The sequence below is a fragment of the Diadema setosum genome, chromosome 20 (assembly GCF_964275005.1).
Source record: "Diadema setosum chromosome 20, eeDiaSeto1, whole genome shotgun sequence".
Lineage (NCBI taxonomy): Eukaryota > Metazoa > Echinodermata > Echinoidea > Diadematoida > Diadematidae > Diadema > Diadema setosum.
Window position 1 is genome coordinate 8422520 of NC_092704.1, and position 18911 is coordinate 8441430.

General features: G+C 37.7%; 1 protein-coding gene across 1 annotated transcript in view; it reads right to left on the reverse strand.

The window, feature by feature from the left end:
- The window catches only part of LOC140243859 (uncharacterized), a 342981-nt gene that overhangs the window by 306097 nt on the left and 17973 nt on the right, over positions 1-18911 (reverse strand). Inside the window, exon 2 of the mRNA XM_072323532.1 lies at positions 3385-3432. Within this exon, the coding sequence (XP_072179633.1) occupies positions 3385-3432 (48 nt within the window). The remainder of the gene's footprint in view (positions 1-3384; positions 3433-18911) is intronic.

Genomic DNA, 18911 nt, shown 5'->3' on the forward strand with positions numbered 1-18911 from the left:
GATGAGGACATCTCAAGGCAAGAAGATTGAAAAAAAGAAAAGATCGCAGCAGCTGAAAACCAGAGGGCATTCTATCTCCAACGTCAAAACATGTACTCATTAAGTGATTGCAGTGTTAGATGTATGGAAAACTATACAATAACACAGATTCATTAGTATAGTGCTCATGACGTACTGTAAATCAAGGCTGCAGGCCCTAATAGTTGCTAGATCTATTTTACTTTTTCCTATGTCTCCTTTAGGTTTTCTGATTAGGCATAATCATTTATATGTTATTTCAAGTCGCGGTTCATTTCATCCAAATCCTGCTGAAATGATTTTACGAATTTATGCTGAAAAGACTTGTGTCTAGAGTATTCCCAGTGCACACGATGAAGTAATTTCATATATCAGCTATTATTAGAGTGGGGGCTGACCCATCGCAGAGTGATCTGATGAGCTATGGATGCACCAATCTCACGAAAGATGCAAGAGTATGGGCAAAACACGCAATTAGTGCTTTCTTCCTCGAACCAATCATTTCATCAACAGCGTGTGCCAAACAGTCACACACACACACACAAACATGATGTGCAATAAAATATACAGTATATGCATACACACTTTTTAAGGCCAAACACACAGTAATTTTTTCCATTTACAGGATTAGATTGCTACCAACTTTCAAAAAGTGAACACATCCAGGCAATAAAATATCATGATAAATACAATGGAGAATGCACACTTTTTACCTTTCAAGTTAAAAAGTTATTCCATGCCAGGCATGCAACGTCTTACCTATGTTGTACATATGTAGAGCCATGCCTAATGCATTCTCAATTGATTTCCTTTCTACAGACCCATTTTAGTACCCCTCCCCCCCCCCCCCAAAAAAAAAAAAGTTCATCATTGTATTATCTTCAAGCCCAGGTTTGGCAGCACGTACACTCCTGCAATAATGTGTGTTACTGGACATTCACAAGCATGCAACACTTCTGCGTGCACGCATATATACATAAACACGCACACACACACACACACACACACACACACACACACACACAAACACACACAAACAGGTATATTCTCAGCACAGCTTGCCAATGATGAAGATGCATTGCACCATAACAATCACTTTGGACCAATGACCTTTTGATAATAGATTATAAATACAACTGCACCTGCCTTCATTTGAAAAGAATTAATTCGGCATTGAGCAATGATTAACAATGAATGCAAAACAATCCAGCAAGCAAAAATCCCTTCAAATGGTGACTCTATAGGTGTACAACTGGAATCACTTACATGTATGCAAAAATTGATATAATCACTTGATTCCTCATTATGTACAAATGTATATGGCCTGGCTAACGTGCATGGTACATGTTTTCAGAGAGCGCTCCCTATAGTTATTGACTTAATATTTTGTGGCAAATTATGTGCTTTGATGCACTATGTTACTTTTGAAGGTACCTCTCAACTAAATCAGAGTGACAGACATAGTTTTGTTTGTAATCCATTCATAAAATCAAAAACATTGATGTGGACATTGACATGGAAGAAAATGTGACACTTCTCATCCATATGACAATCATCATCTCATCTCTGACATCATCACCCCATCAATGACATCATCACCTCACCTATGTCATCATCACCTCACCTATGACATCAGCACCACTCTGTAAATGTGATTATGTCCAATTACACTACTAGTATTTCAAGGTCACATGCTAAACTTTCATTCCAAAATTTTCTTTAATATCATTTGCATAATGTTACACAACACTTCAATATTCCTCCAATTATACTCAATTTTATTCAACAGTACCAAGAACAGCTAAGCTTAAATGGAATAAAGAGAGAGCCGATAAAAGGGATGGGATAGTATTTGTTGAGATTAGGATTCAGCTTTTAACTTTTGTGAGATACTTGGAAAGCACTTCATGAAATGTTAAAGAGCGTACAATTCTAAGAGGAATTCAAGGTTTATCGGTTTTGCAATGGCCGAGATATCTAAAAACAAAGTAAAACAAAGCGATCCTAATAAAAGGTGGGTCCCACCATAATAATTTGGATTGCTTTGTTTTGGATGTCTGCCTTTTCAAAACCAACTTTTATCAAATGTGACCCTGCATCACAAAACCAACAAAAAGTCGCCAGACATGGATCTTTACTTAACCCGTTGAGGACGAGTCCCAAGTATACTCGGGCAGGTGTCTATGGGAAATGCGTGTTGTAGCAAAATCAAACTGTCCTCAGTGGGTTAAGGGCAGATTCTGAAAGAACAGACTCTAAGCTTTAAAATGATGTATAACTCAATTCAAATGGACTCCCATAACTGACCTACATACTGCCAAGAAAGCACACACTCTGGAAAAGTGTGAACTGAGAAAAGAGGCTGTGAAGTACAGGGTCTATTCAAGTGTTTAATCTTTACCAAGCTGTGCTAGCTGCACTATGAAAGGGACAAAACACAGGATGTTAACCACCAGAGCAACAACAATGAAGATATTATGGAATTAAGCTGAAATTAAGCATGTTCTATCAACACATTCTGTTCATGATTAATGCCAACTTTCAAAGCAGTAGCAATATCCTATCAAAAGTTATTAGACTTGAAAGTGAAGAGTGTGCAAAGGATTTTAAGAAATGAAAAGGGTCCTCTAAGACATATCTGATCACTCTACTCTTCCCCAAAACAGGGTTGTAGAAAAAACTGCTGAAAACACACTTTCCCATTCATGTTAATATCCCAAACTAAAGAACAATGTAGGAGAAGGATAGCCCTTTCAGAAAATATAAACAATTCAAGATCAACTCGGGAGACCAATTTCACCTTTTTTGAGTCCTCATGTAAAATCACGGATTGCGACTTTTTGTTCGTTTTGTGATGCACAGTCACAAATAAACTTCTAATTCCTCTTAGAATTATAATTCTGCTCTTTCATATTTCATTAAAGGTTTTTCATTATCTCAAAATATATTCATCAAAAAATGTTGGAAACCAGAAGCCCCATCTCAACAGAAATTATACCAACCCTTTAAATCTGATCATGCAGATAAATATGCTTCATAGGAAAGTAGTAAATATATTAAAGAGTAAATTAGTGCTTGTAATCAAGATACTATCTCTTCTAAACACTGTGTTGTATTGTATGAAATTACTGCAAATTAATTTTTTCCCATCTTGCATTAATTACTCTGTAAATTTCTGATATCAAAAAAAAAAAAAAAAAGATGCTCGAAAACTCTTTCTGAAATCCATCCATCACTACTTTGTAATATAGCATACAAACCATTGGACATACACGTCACAAAACCAATTCCAAAAAAAACCATCATTGAAATGGGCAACAAAGTGCAGTTTACGAGATAAGATTGGAATACGCTGGTTATACTCACCATCAACACATTCTTCATTTTCTCTACATACTGCACTAAAATGGCACCCTGCAGATAAAAGAGAAGATAGGAGAAAGAAGAATGCTGGTGAGTGGACGTCAAACAAAAATAACACGTACAAAATGTCAAAACACTCATTTCAGGACATACACAAACATATAACCTAGTAACTTTTGTCGATACCAAAACATCATCTTCCAAAATCAATATTTGAAATCCGTCACCATACTTCATCATCTACTTACTGCATAAACATAAAAAAAATAAAGTACACTCACAGATTCCAGGTTACTGACAAACACTTAATATAGAAATAACGTGAGTCAATAATGTCACTGTAAAGATAAGACTCTAATTTCATAAATTTAAGAATATATGTGTCTTCATGGCATTAGCATACTCTACACTGGGCACTAAGTATTGCACGCAAACATTTAAAGAGAGCAAAGGAAGCGTAAAAGCTCAATACAACTATATTGTACACTTGTACAATGGCATTAGTGACATGTTTTTTGTGCTTTTTTTTTAGGAATTATAAATGTTGCTGTTTAGAGGCATTCCCCACATGGGTCTTCTCCTATTGTATTCTGGTATATTTGTCATTTCTATTCGTGTAAAGGTCAATCACTTGTTTCTTGCGCTCTGTTTGCGTCAGATCGCTTTTCACTCAGGCAACTGTACGAGGGACAAGACCCAAGGGAAGCGCGGATCCCGCAAGGGAGGAAACTGCAGTCACAGTTTCCATGGCAACCAGATATTCCATGCAAATATTTGCAAGATGACCTCCGCAGCAGCCTGCCGATGCTGGTGCCCACCAGCGTTCGGTTTCATTCCTGCTCTTTCTCCCTTCATCCCTCATGCAATATTCCAAATTCTGCACAAAATGTATATATTATCAGATAAAGCACAGCAGAGTACACACACGCATACATTCACACCCACACAAATTCTTATGGCACGACAGCGGCGCTACTGCACAATGCAGGCGCATTTAATAATCATGGATATTTACTTCTTCTCACCCATGAATACGATATAATCCAAGGATGGGAAGCAGATATTCCTTGGAACGTTTACTCCGAATATCTAAAATAATCACTCATGCCTCACGTTTCAAGAGTAGGTCTCCTGTATCTTTCTGGAGGAAATACATCATATCTTTTTTCAAACACCAACTCAAAGCCTGCGTAGCTGTTGGCAAATCTGTTTGCTATTGCCACTGGTGTTGGCACAAAGAATGAAGATAATTAAGATGGAGGCAGTAAAGACAAAGACTGAAGATACTGTAAACGTCAATATTTTCGCGCGATTAATTTTTCGCGCTGAGCGGCTCGAAAACGTATTCGCGGGTTCTTAAATTCGCGCTCCGCAGCAGGTTACTTTACTGTAGTACACATTCACTGCTTTCATCCAAAGCCTCTGCTACATAGCTTGCTATGCCAGCGTACGACAAGCGACGTAGCGAGCGGCTCGACTGCGAGTACAAGCACTCAAATACGTAGTACAGCTGTGACTCTAGTACCGTAGTCACGGGGGACTAGCATCGATGCGTGCGGTGCACACATGCATGCTACAGTACACAGCAATCTAGGGTATCGTCTCTTCGCACATTACTAGTAGCGTAAACATGCCTGTACATTGTACTACGCAGCAGTATCATCGATGAAGCGCACACAATTCATCCCGTTCAAAATGTGCGTAGAAAATTGTGAAGATATATTCGCGCGTTTTTGAATTCGCGCTAGCCGAGCGTAGCGCGAAATCCGCGAAAATTAATGTACCGCGAAAATTTCCACGTTTACAGTACTTGGTATTATCATACCAATGCAAATTAATCACATTCCAGATTATTGTGTCTTTTTCTTATTGAGCCATACATTGTAACTACTCCATTTTCTTACTAATTCCCTACTATCGATGTACAGCATTTGTAAGAAGGCAGGAATGTTACTGCAAGTAAATTGTTAAGATTAAATTGCAAAATGTGCATCCTTTACTTTGACAGAAGGAAGGAATTGTATATTATACGTAGTTTTGTAAAGACAATTCAGATGTATCCAAATAGTATTAAATACTGAAGATGAAATACATGCATTTGTCTGCAGGGCTTGGAATTACCAGGCATCACTGGTTTGTAAAAGCATTTTAATGTAAAAGTTTAAACCTTCCATTACATTGTAAAGTTCTTTCTTTCTTTGTGTCCAACTTCGATAAAATTTGTACCATTTTATTTTGTTCTTTACTACATGTATAATAACAATTTCAACATGGAAGGGCAATGCACTTTAAAATTGCATGTACGTACAGTACTATTAAACGTACGTGCAATGTATGCTATTACCTTCACATACATGTAGCATGGACACACACGAGTACCCACACACTGTGACACGTCAAACACTATTACCGTACCGAGAATTAGTTCATCTTGATACCCAGGTTTGACGCACACCACCCACAAGGCTGAACGATAATCATTTAATTATAATACTATTTACAGGTGTACACAGTGGTCTTTTTTTTTTCATGCATCACTGAGTAAATAAAAAAACAACAACAAATGCTTTGAACATTACAGTCAATTTGGTTTTCAGACCACGTGACATCAAAACCATCTAATATTTCCAACAGAATTACTTGACTGACTGTGACAATTATCAAAATTACACCTGATTTGTTTTTTTGAAATGCAATACAGTATAAATGCATGATTTTTGTTTTTACTAGTAATACTAGGTATCTTAAATATCATGCTACATACACAGACAACAAATTACAAACAAATTCTGTTTATCTTTGAACCTGAAAAAAAAAATATATATATATATATCACATCAAAAATGGTAACTAGTTCTGCAAAGGATTCATTCACCTTGCAAGCAATTAATCCATTAGCTTTGATGTGATTAACAACAATTATTAACAAGCATGTGAACAAATCAATAAGAGCAAATAAAACAAATAAATGCACAGAAATAGTATGTTACCTAATAGAGTGAAGGGAGGTATCTATCCCACATAAACCCATCTTTTCATCCAATTCTTGTGAAATTAAAAAAAAAAAAAAACATATATTTTAACAAAACAATCCAAGAAGAAAGTGTGAAAAAGGCCACTGAGTTAGACAATATGATGTGCTTTGAAGACACCTGTTAGATGTACAAATTGTACTTTGATGTTCCTGCAATACATGTACAATGTACATGTACCTACATACACTGCTTCATGGATAGGTACAGTGTACTCTAGATGTGCATGTTCACATACTGGTCTAGGCAATGAATTCATACAACTTTGCAAGACAGTCTTGACAACACAGTTGTCCATCTGGCAATACTTCACAAAGTTCAGCATAAATTGTACAACACGCATCCAGGACATTATCAAGGCTGACTGACCATAAAGGCAAAGCTTGTACAAACGCAATATAAGCATCTGGCATACAGTTTTCATGGAAATTAAAATGTACTTCATTTCATCAAACTTTTCGATTGATTATGAGAACTATTATATACACAATTACTCCATTTACACTTCTAGAATATACTTTTACACTGCTGTGACTCTGAAAAACAAATCTTTAAACAAATCATACAATCACTCTTTACATTTGTACATACACTAACTTTAGTCTCATTAGGTTCAGAAAAAAGTACCAAAATAAAATACAGTTGAACCTCTATTATCCGGTCTCCCTTTATCCGGATCTCTCTATTATACGGACGCAATCTCGCCGTGATTTTTTTTTTTTTTTTTTTTTTTTTAATTACGGGAGGAAAGGGGAATTCCCAACTCCTTGAGAACTCCTACACAAACACACATGAATTACATATTACTTCCAACATGATCAACATACATTACATCAAATTTCCTTCCATATTGCTTACCCTCAGACATTTTAACATCCCCAAACATCCCCAAATGTAACAATGAAAATGTTGCAGTATACACATTACTACATGTGGTACTACAATGGGCTACATCAGTACATGTGTATGTATATGTAGATGTATAAAGCATTGAGTCTCCCGTATCCGGCCAAATCCCTTATCCGGATGAGCCCCGGTCCCGACTTGTCCGGATACGAGAGGTTCAACTGTAGATGAATTACATGTAGCTTGCCATACTGTATATCATAATACTGTATCATCACTCCACCATATAGCATTTTACTTTGTTTCGATCTGTTTTTCTAATGAAGTCATGAGAGAATGTTTCAGAAGGTCAAAGTTTCACACAATCTATGAATGACAGTTGTTCTCAGATCTCTTTCCCTTTTTTTTTTTTACTTCAATCCTATTGACACAATTACAAATTTACTATTCAAAGCAGAATATACAATTGTACCTTTGTCAGCAAACAATCTCCGTCTATTCAAACACAACAAAGTCCACATCCTCAGTACTCGTAACCATAAAATAATCATTGTGGCATTGTGTTTGCACTTTGCCAGTCAAGGTATGACACTGTTGTACACGTGCACTTCACAGTGCATGATCTTGAATGACTATACGAGATTATGTGCATGGACAGCGCATTGTATTGTTTGCAGTGCATTTGTTTCCCCGCATCACTGAATCAGAACTGATTGAAAAGGACTCGTTTTGCACTCTGAGTTGACAAAAGTATAAAATAGCGCATTACAGAGAATATGAACCATGTTCCTCGTCAAACAAGTATTAAATATTCATTGCACCTCGCGATATACCGATATCTGATTGATCGCTTTTGGGACGTATACTTCCAGTTTTGCGGTTCTAGAAAATCGTACCAAAGATCCTATGTAGCGTAGGATCTTTCATTGTACATTCCTTTCTGGAAATGTCTTGAACAAATATGTGAGTTTGACTTCAAGTCAAAGTGGTCTTTCCTGCGAAGCAGATTTTTCCACCCTCTCCACTGAACTTTGCCTGTTGGAAACTTCACCCATGTCGCCTCCTTCATCTATAGATATTTTCCATAAGTTCGTCGTTTGGCATCATTGGCCCAGCGTTTGGTTGCTTCGTAGAACAATCCCATTTATCAAATGTACAGTTACAGATTAGAAAATAAAGTAACTCTATTATTCGTGAGATTATAAGACAAATTTGATACGATCTATGAATACTAGCTACAGGGTATTGTAGTACCTCAGTGTTCAATGTGCATGAAAGCGTACATTTACACATTGCGCGTTCATAACCGGAAGTTTATACCCCAAGAATTAAAGGTAAAAAAGTTAGAGCGCCACACGCGTTCAGATTCGGAGAGCTTTCTATATGTGATAGGGAGATTCCAAGGCACATCTCTGTGCTTCAAACAGGAACCAGAGAAAGTGTACATTTATACATTGCGCGTTCATAACAGGAAGTTTATATCCCAAGAATTAAAGGTAAAAAAAATGGAGCACCACTCACGTTTAGATTCGGAGAGCTTTCTATATGTGATAGGGAGAATTCCAAGGCACATCTCTGTGCTTCGAACAGGAATGAGAGAAAAGCCCTTTTAATACCCAAGGGTGGCTCTGGCTTATAGCTGGTAGCCTGTTGCTTGCATAAGGCGGAGCTCATTACTCTATTTCGGTCCATTTCAGTCCATTTCAGTATATGCAGTATCAACAGGGGACTTAAGGACACAGTCTTTATGCAAAATGCATTTTATCTTTTAAAAAAAAAAACACCAAAAACAGGTCATGCATACAGCACAGCTCAGTGTGAGTGTATAAGTATGGCATACAATGTTTTGTGAGTATCAAAACGAATTGGGGCTGTGATAGACAATTTCTCCAGTGGTTGATTTCATGATCTAGAACCACAAGGGCAGAATTAACAATTAATTCTTTTCAGGAGAAAAATTAGTGATTTCCCACCACAAAGATAACATACAGTACATGATGGGTAATGGGCGGTCAGTAGTCAATTTCACAATTTATAGGTATATCAAGTCGACATGCGACATTGTGTGAAATTAAAAACACCACAGAATATACCACATACAATGTATGTGTAACATGATGAACAAGTGACCCATCAAAATGATATGGTGAACGCTTCCACCAAGAGTGGTCAACAGTGAAAAAAAAAAAAAAATTATTCTGCAAATTTCAATTTACACCAGAGACTGACACTGCATACATGTACAAATGTAACTGCTGAATTTATTAGGATTGATTAAAATAACATCAACACAATGGTACTTGTTTCAGCAAAATCTTACAGAGGAACGCTGCTAGACAGACTTTAAAATTTTACATCCTCAATGTCATTGTTATCATCATTCAATTACTAATATTATCTATTCTGCATTTCCAGAGGAAAATACAATAGTCGCAATAACACTTCAAGCATGGTACAGGAGTATCAGGCTTTCCTTGATGTGCTTCCCTACAGGGCCTAAAGGGCCTAGCTAACTGGAGGAGACATCACTGCAATTGCCACAACTACTCTATACGCCGGATATTTTGTGAGGTTTTTATTTTCGCGAATTTTGCGAGGTTTTTATTTTCGGGAATTTCGCGAGTCAGGTGCTATTCTCAAAATTAAAGACACGCAAAAATATTGACTCTGATCCTGAAGTGAATGTGACGTACACGTGTGCGCTTCTCCAATCAGTACAGGCTTCCACGATCGCGAATTTAACCACTCGTGAAATCGTCAGGAATTCCCGATTCGCAAAAATTTAGACTCGCGAAATATATGGCGTATACAGTAATAGACTTGTACGACTCAAAAGACACACACACAAAAAATGGTGTGCGCTCTTACCAAGAGGGCAGCTCAAGGGCGGCTTCACAGACCTCTCCAAATAACTTTTTCATTATGAAGTACGCGTACATACATGTAGATGTCTTGTTTGTTTTTTTAATGTTTCAACTAAATCCTTTGTAATTGCTCATATTCATGTGTACTTTAAATACAATGAATTGGCAATTATACATATCAGATTGGATTAGAATCACACTGAAAAATCATCAAGCAAATTATGATTTTCATATCTATTCGTACTCAACTTTATGTGTGAGTACACAGAATGACACTATATTCAAAAATATCACCACACAGATAAAACCTGCAAATTTCTTGAATTTTCTCATTATACAAAAGTATAGCTGATTTAATTTCTACTACTCCGTCCGTCTGGTTTCATTTCATTCATTGCAGCCAGTTTTGATGGGAAGCAGAATTGTGCTTTAAATTGATGAGGCAAATTACCTCATGCTGCAGAGACAAAAAAGACATAAAACTTACGGGAAATAGATGGGCAGTCAATATCTTTTTATTTTTTCCAAAAAGTACTTTTCTTGTCACACTTCATTTTCACAGGAGACATTTTTTTTATGTTATTTTACTGCATTCATAGGTATGCTCCTTTAACCTTGGTTTTTAGAGACCAATGTTTGAATGCTATCCATTTTCATCTGCAGTGTCTAATTTCATTACAAATTCAGAATGACACTGGCAAGACTGCCAGGCTCTAAATCCCAACATAATTGAATGGATGAAAATGTGACTAAAAATATCATCTGTGACAACGCATTACGCAGATTAATCATTTATGCGATGTGACGTCAGTTGACGGACCACATCAACAGAGGCATTTTGACATTTGTGAATGTTCCTATGCCTTTGATATGACAACGCATTCTCTTTCATCTCATCTCACTGTACAGGAAGGCTGATCTAAAATGTCTCTATAATGCTTTTACAAACCACTTTAAAGACTACAGTATATGGACCTACAGCCTGGCAGCAAACACTTGTACAAAATCTGTGCATCATTACTTTTCCTTTTCGTGCAAAGCAATACATTTCAGAGGCAAAAATGTACATGTATCCATGATATTTGGGTATAGAAACAAAATTCTAAATTTGGCACCACCCTGGGGCTTTTGAATGCATTCTAAAACTTGGAATATAATGGCAGAGAAGAAAACTGGTATGTAACTGTACATCTTATATGGCGAATCAGACATAAAACTAAACATGACTTGATACTGTAGTGTATATAGCCCGGTCACACAGCACTCCACGTCTAAATCACGTACAAAAAGTTACAAAAATCTGGTGGACGTGGTCTTTAAGTGGTAATTTTTTTGGTCAATTTTAGTTTGGTCGTGCTTTGTACAGGGTATGGCCGTTGGCGGCTGTTCCACTGCTGAAGCACTGCCTAAGCACAACTAACCACGTCCATGTGTATGTACGCAGAAAAATCCATTTTTCAGTGATAAGCTGCTAAACACAAGCTATTTCCTGTGATACCAACGCATAACACGCGTCAGATGACCGTGCTCTGAACGTGACAGACCCCTAAAATTTCGCGTCTTACCGCATCTCCTCAAGTTTTAATCACGGCAGGATCACGGATTATCACGTGTTTCATGTGTGTTGCACGTCTTTACCATGTGTGCCGCCCGTGGTTGTCCGCAGAATAAAATTTTGAGCAGTTCAATACTTTTTACCGCGTCCGACGCCATTCAGATTTTTCCCCGCATCCTGCCACATCTATAAATCGACCATAGCTCATCTTAAACTCGACATCAACGTGAACAACATTGTCTGCTTCATGGGAGACCACTTTTTGATGGGTTTTGGCCGTGATTAAGCCGTAAAGCGCTGTGTGACCGGGCTTTATCACAAGGCCGTAACATCATGGCTACATGTTTGCCTCTGCTTGTATTGCAGAGACATGAAAATCATGACTTGGCACAGTATCGCTGTCTTCATCAAATGCATTCTCAGAGTTTAAGTGTTTATGACATAAAAGGTTGCTTCAAAGGACCTACGCAATGCAGCTTTTTTCTTCCATGTTGACTTGTGTCAATTGAAGATACCCTGATCATTACATTTGTACTTATGCTGCCAAGAGTATTCAGTTTCTAAATGTGTGCCATCAATTCTATAATAAATTTTGGCAATTTTTCTTTAGACATTTTGGAGCTGCCATAAAAAAAAAAGTAAAAAAAAAAAACAATCTTTCAAACCAAAGTTCTGTCAATGACATCAGGTCCTATCAATCACTGCTACAATCAATCTGATTAACAAAAGATATTGGTCTGCACCTTCCCTTAAACCATGCAAAACATGCATCTTTTCAAACCGTGTTGATCACATCAGTTAGTATGCTATTATAGCTTAGGGGAAGGTGCAAGCCAATGCCTTTTGTCGATCAAATTAGTAATGAGGCAAGTTTCATTTCATTCTATTGTTATCAAACTTGATCCTAATCGTTCAAGCCCATTCATAAAACACCATCCTAGCTTCGGTTTATTCATTTTCCACCTGTACAGTGCATCTTCATATTCATCTTTAATAAGATGCTGAAGGCAAATTTGATACCCCTTTAAAGTTTAAATGCTTATGAGAGGAATATACATGTACTGTAGATTCTAGGGACTTGAGAGTGGCGTGAAGATTAGTTTTAAAGACTGATTTATTTTTTTCATGGCTTGGACTCCTGCTGCTCTTTATTTATGGGAATAGTAAACCCTTTCCTTGCCAGATTATGACATCATCATTGACTTTGTACAGGAGCTATTTTTTGGCAAAAGGCAATGACTTTAACCTACAACCTTGTATCAACTCTATGGGTGAACTGCAGAACGTCTTAATGGCCACAAAGTGGTAAAGGCCAATGCAGACAAGCACCTGTTATGATAAATGACCTATTAAAGCCTCGCCCGTCCAATTCTTACTGTATGTATGATAGTCCACACAAGACAAATTAATCCTGCATTTAACCCAATGAGATGGACTAATTTTGCTACAACACACATTTCTCATAGAAACTTGCCCGAGTATACTCAGGACTTGTCCTCAATGGGTTAAACAGAGCATTCTACCCATCTTTCCACTAGGTGAGCTCTTGCAGTAAAATGAAATGCACTCAGTACATGTTAGCAGCAAGCCCAATTTTAAGCACATCTACATTGTTTGTAGAGACACATTTAAAACATAATGCTCTCGCTGAAACAAATGAATAAATCATCTCGAAAACACAGGAAATGTACATTTTATGCAAATATAGCTGTGTCAGTCTTTCAAAGTGTACCAAATCTGATTGATGTATTTGAACTATGAATCTACATCTGCATCTACCAATGAAATCTTGTGGAAACTAGGATGGGTTAGTGCCTTTAAGGCTGCTTGAGCTGCTCATAGCTGCAGGGCACCTGCCTTTCAATTCTTCTTTCTCCACCGCTATTTGTTTGTCATTATCATCATTACACTCCCGGGCTAGAAATCTCGATGGGACAGTGCCAGGCAAATGAGAGAGACAGAGATTGAACGCAAAGAAGTAGGGCTCTAGAGAAAGCGAGATGGGGAAGGGGGAGGGAGGGGTAAGAAAAGGTTGCTGCGCTTGAAAACGCTGATTCTCTAGTGTCCACGCTTCGTAAAGGGTACAACTAAGAACTGAATCGATACATTCATTACCAGCAAAGGATGAAATTTCCTCCAGTCGGGACCTACAGAGCCGGAGCAAGGCAAGTCTTTTGCACGCCGATGCTAATGGTGAGCCCAGGGTTTTGAAAGTCATCATGCATTTCACACTGCAAGACTGAAATGGAAACAGCGGCAGGTGCGGGCGAGCTCTCTCTCTCCCCGGAGAGGCACCGTGAGGTTGTTGCCATTATTATTCCTTTGGTCAATCTCAATTTTTTTTCTCTCTGATCAATGCCCTACAATTTTGTGTTTGTCTTGCTTGTTTTTGCTACTCTGACTATTAGTATCAGTATTGGGAATACAGTATGTAAAAAAAAAAAAAAACAAACAACCTGTAATTTGGTATGATTGGATTCCATTTGGTAGTTTCACTTTTCTCCCTCTTTCTTCCAGGAATAATCAATAAAACACCATCAAATAACTTCTGTGGGTTTGCTTTTTATTTTCAGATTAAAAGCTGGATGATGGTTTACAGTGACTGGCACAGGTTGAAAATGATGCAATGGCATCAAAAAGGTGTATGGGAGAAATTTCCTGAGAAAAACAAAGTAAAGAAGACACGTATGACAATACTACACATTCTCACCTTGAATAATTATTAGAAAAATCAGGACTCAGGCAAACAGAACTTGCATAAACATGTAATTAATTCTACAGCAAGATGTATATCCCTCCACGTAACAAGGACTTTTTGATGATTAATACAACCTGATGACATATATGAAATATTACAATGTCCTTCTGCAAACCTTGGATTCATTCATTACAGCTGATCTAAAAATCTGGAACACAATGTCGTGAATACACATGACCATCGAATCAGGAAGCTACTGTCAAGTACTGTATGTACGCAACCATCTACACTAGAGTATTAAAAGCAGAGTGCCCTTTAATACCTAATTTCCTTCTCTAAATCACAATGCCATTGCTTATGACAATGAGGAGAAATGAAAACTGACTTCATTATCAGCACAAAGGATAATACATCTGCATAATTTACTATTTGCAGATGAAACAAAAAGTCTGCTTTCGTGCTTCAAAATAGTTCTAAAATATGAGTTAGGGATAAAAACAACCAATGTAAAAATTTAAATCAGCATAATTAATTTCAAGTATTGTTATATACACAATGTGAACAATAGTTATAACAAAAATGTTTCTAGACTATTTTTTTTACCACCTAGTTATGGTTTAGTAAGAAAAATAGTGATATCGGCTACTGTAAGGCTTTATTGTGAAACGTTTACATGGTCGGATGTTTTTTGATACAACTGACCTACACATGCATGTATGCATTAAATGTGATATCTCAAAACACTTTTTAAATCACTACTCCCAATGGTAAACAGTACCTTTAAATGAAAGGTGGCATTTACATAAGTATTCTCACGCTCCCCATACAAAACATTTTTTTATGACACAAGTACACATGAAATACACAAATATCAATAAATAATTGATTACAATTATATAAAAAGAAAGAGAAAAAGGAGGATTTCTATCCTGAAGATACAGTGGACATACCTGTTCAGCAAAGAAAAGTGATGTAGTATAATCAGGGGTAGATGGGGTGCATGTTTGTTACTAGACAAGGAAAAAACACACACACAAACACACACACATACATACACACTAAAACACACACTCACAGACAAACACACCCCCACATACACACAAACACACACACACACAACACACATAACACACATACACATAAACACAATTCTCTATCTTATTCCCTGTCCTTTCTCTCTCCCCTGTGTACCTACACACAAACATGGAACCACACACACAGCAGCCATTGTGTGCTTTCATCTTGGTAAGATGTAAAACTACTGATTCCTTCTCAATAAAAAGCATGGATGCTCTCCTCTGATATTCCTCAAATGCCCATTTAAAGCACATTTTCCATCTAAAACAGAAAAAATGTGTATATGGTAGCTATTAAAGGAAAGTTGTGGAGCTGTCTATCATTCATCTGACTCTGATTGTCTATTACAAAGCCCTTAGAAGAGGTCTTACATGAAAATGCATCAAACCAATGGAAATGGATATTGTAAAAGGGGATGATAAATATGACCAAACCATGAAAATGCAACAAAAGCAATGACCACACGAATGTCTCTGAGACATCAAATAATGTATCCCATGGACATACAACCTGTATTCAGCTATTCATCAACACTGGCATTCCCTTGCCAAGTACACAAATGACACTTCTTTTAACAGAGAAAATCCATTCTGACCCTGTGTGCATGTACATTGTATCTAGACATTCTGCTCATTGTTCCACATCCTCTATAGCTCAAAGGATGAACGAAACATTGGAAAAACCTCCGAGCATCTCTTTCTTTTTCAATCTCTCCTTTTCTTTATCTTTCTTCATCTTGGATAGGACATAAAATGGAAGTCCCGTGTATGAGAGAGCAACAACTCATGCAAGTAAAAGATCCCACTTCATTCATTCATCGCAAAGAGCAGGGTGTTTAACCCGGTGAAGTGGTCCCACCTCACATCCAACTGGACCCCATGGAGGACCAGCTTAACGGTAGCTGAATATGGGCCATCCAGCCATCTTGTCAGATGGAAAATGAACAAACAAACAAACAAACAAATCTCCCCTCCTTCTGTCTTCTCACTCCTTATTCCCAATCTCTCTTTATTCTGTCTCTTTCTATTCCTCTTCCTTCTTACCACCCCCCCCCCTCTCTTCTTCCTGTTCAAATGTCTTTGTTTCTGTTTTATCTCACTCACTCCTTTCTTTCAATTTGTGCAAGAGCAAGGACAAGGAAATCCTCACAACGCCAAAGCTTAAAGGGATGAAATAGCATTGGTTGAGGTGAAAATTCAGCTTTTACTTTTTGTGAGATACTTAGAAACCACTTAATGCAATGTTACAAAGCATACAATTCTAAGTGGAATTCAGAGAATATTTAATGAAAATAGGTTTTGAAATGGCTGAGATATCCAAAAACAAATCAAAACAAAGTGATCCTTAAAATATTAGGGTCGTTTTTATTAGGGTCGTTTTAATTTGGATATCTTTATAGTCATTTCAAAACCAATTTTTATTAAATGAACTTTGAATTCCTCTCAGAATTGTATGCTCTTCCATATTTCATTTAAAGGAGTTTCTGATTATCTCAAAGAAATCATCATCAAAAAAACATCGGAAACGTCAAACCCCATCTCAACCGAGACTGCACCATCCCTTTAAAATTGACGCAGGTGGATTTGATCAGGCATTCGTATTCCACTCTTTCTCTCTCCATCTCTTCTCATATCTTATGTAACACACTCCATACGTGACCCTCTTGTGCATAGGGACCACTGAAAAATTGAGGACGTTTGTCTGTGCCATCGCGATATTACTTGAATTCCCTCATGCCGGAGCTGCCCTTAGAAGGTGCAAGTCGTGTCACTGGCCTCAGATGGCAGCGTCTTTGTACCATGTCGTCGTTTCTTTCTCTGTCCTTTTGAATCACAAAAGAATGCAGGAAACTACAGCTTTTTTTAATAGAGAGAGCTCATCGTTTTTGCTGTACACACCCTGACCTTTAGGACTCGTGTAATATCAGTCATGCATTGATGACTGCACAGGTCTTTAAATGAATTTATCCTTGTATGCCATTTTTGGGATTGACTCTTTATTTCCTTTCCCTTTGATTTCAGTTTTTTTCTGCTTTAATACCACTCCCCTCCCCCATCTCTACCACTTCAAAATCTTGGAGCCATTTGTATGTGTTCTACATACTTGGTATTGATCAAATGCCATAATATTGCAATGTCATAGACCTGATTCAGACAAATTGGTAAAACAAGTTTCACTAGAAATGATGCATCACGCGTTACCCCGAGGTACCGTAGTACCCCGGGTAACCGCGTTGTGTAGCGCCACCTCACGTCCACTCGAGGACAGCCAGAGAAAAATGCATGCACCGTGTGTGCGTGTACATAGTCATTCCCAGGCCACTGCATGTTATACTATGCGTGCATGGAAGCTGTGATAGCACTAGCGTGTGCTTTAGTGCAGTGCAGTGCGGTGGCTAGCGCGCGCTAGCTCCAGCACCAAAATAATTTCCTCTTTTTGGCACTCGGGGTACAACCTTTATAAAGAAATAAATAATTCAACAAAATGGCTGATTTTTGTTTGGTACCCCGGGATACCATTTATGTCATCAAATATCACCTTTCCATGTGACAATGCCATTTCCTTTTATTAGAGAACAAAATGCCAAGGATGTGTTAGAGTACCTGCCAACTCTCTCTCCTCTGATGCTGGCAAAATTCACCAGTCACGGCAGAAACAAGAAATCTGTGCATGTACCAATATTTTTGTTGCAACATTTGCATACATACACACGCATCACAGCTCACATGCACAGTGTACAGTTTGTGTTTCCAACAAAATTGAAGGCATTACCACTATTGTACCTAAGGGTAGTAGTTTTTGTCCATTTGTGCCAATATTATGAAATGTTAATTCCTATGCCTGTCATTTAAAAGAAAGAATGTTTCCACATACAAGATATGAAGACAGATGGATGATTTCCTGACAAATTCTTGTAAAACTGAAATTCTGTGTAATTTGAGGCTGTGAATCCACCAGTGTTATTCAAACTGTCAAGACCCCATACATTGTTTCTACTACTGTAAAAGTGGAAATTTTCGCGGTGTTGAAATTTTCGCGCATTTCGCGCAACCAGAAACTAGCGCGAAAATAAAAACACGCGAATATTTTTGCTTGCCATACGTTCCTGTGCGTGATGTCTTGATTCCGCGGAATTAAAAACACGCGAAACTCTTCTGACCTGGCCTAGCGCGAAAAATTAGTCGCGCAAAAATATCCACTTTTACAGTATTAAATTTCTGATAATCTGAGGCTGTAATATTCACCACTTTCATTCCTAATCAGTTTCTCCTTTGGGCTCTCAAAATCCTCCAGCAGGTTTACAAATCCAACCACTGCCATGACTTTTTCTTTTCAATAACCCGTTGAGGACGGTTTGATTTTGCTACAACACGCATTTCCCATAGGTCGACACCTGCCCGAGTATACTCGGGACTCATCCTCAACGGGTTAAACTTCTATACCTGAACAGGTGGCAG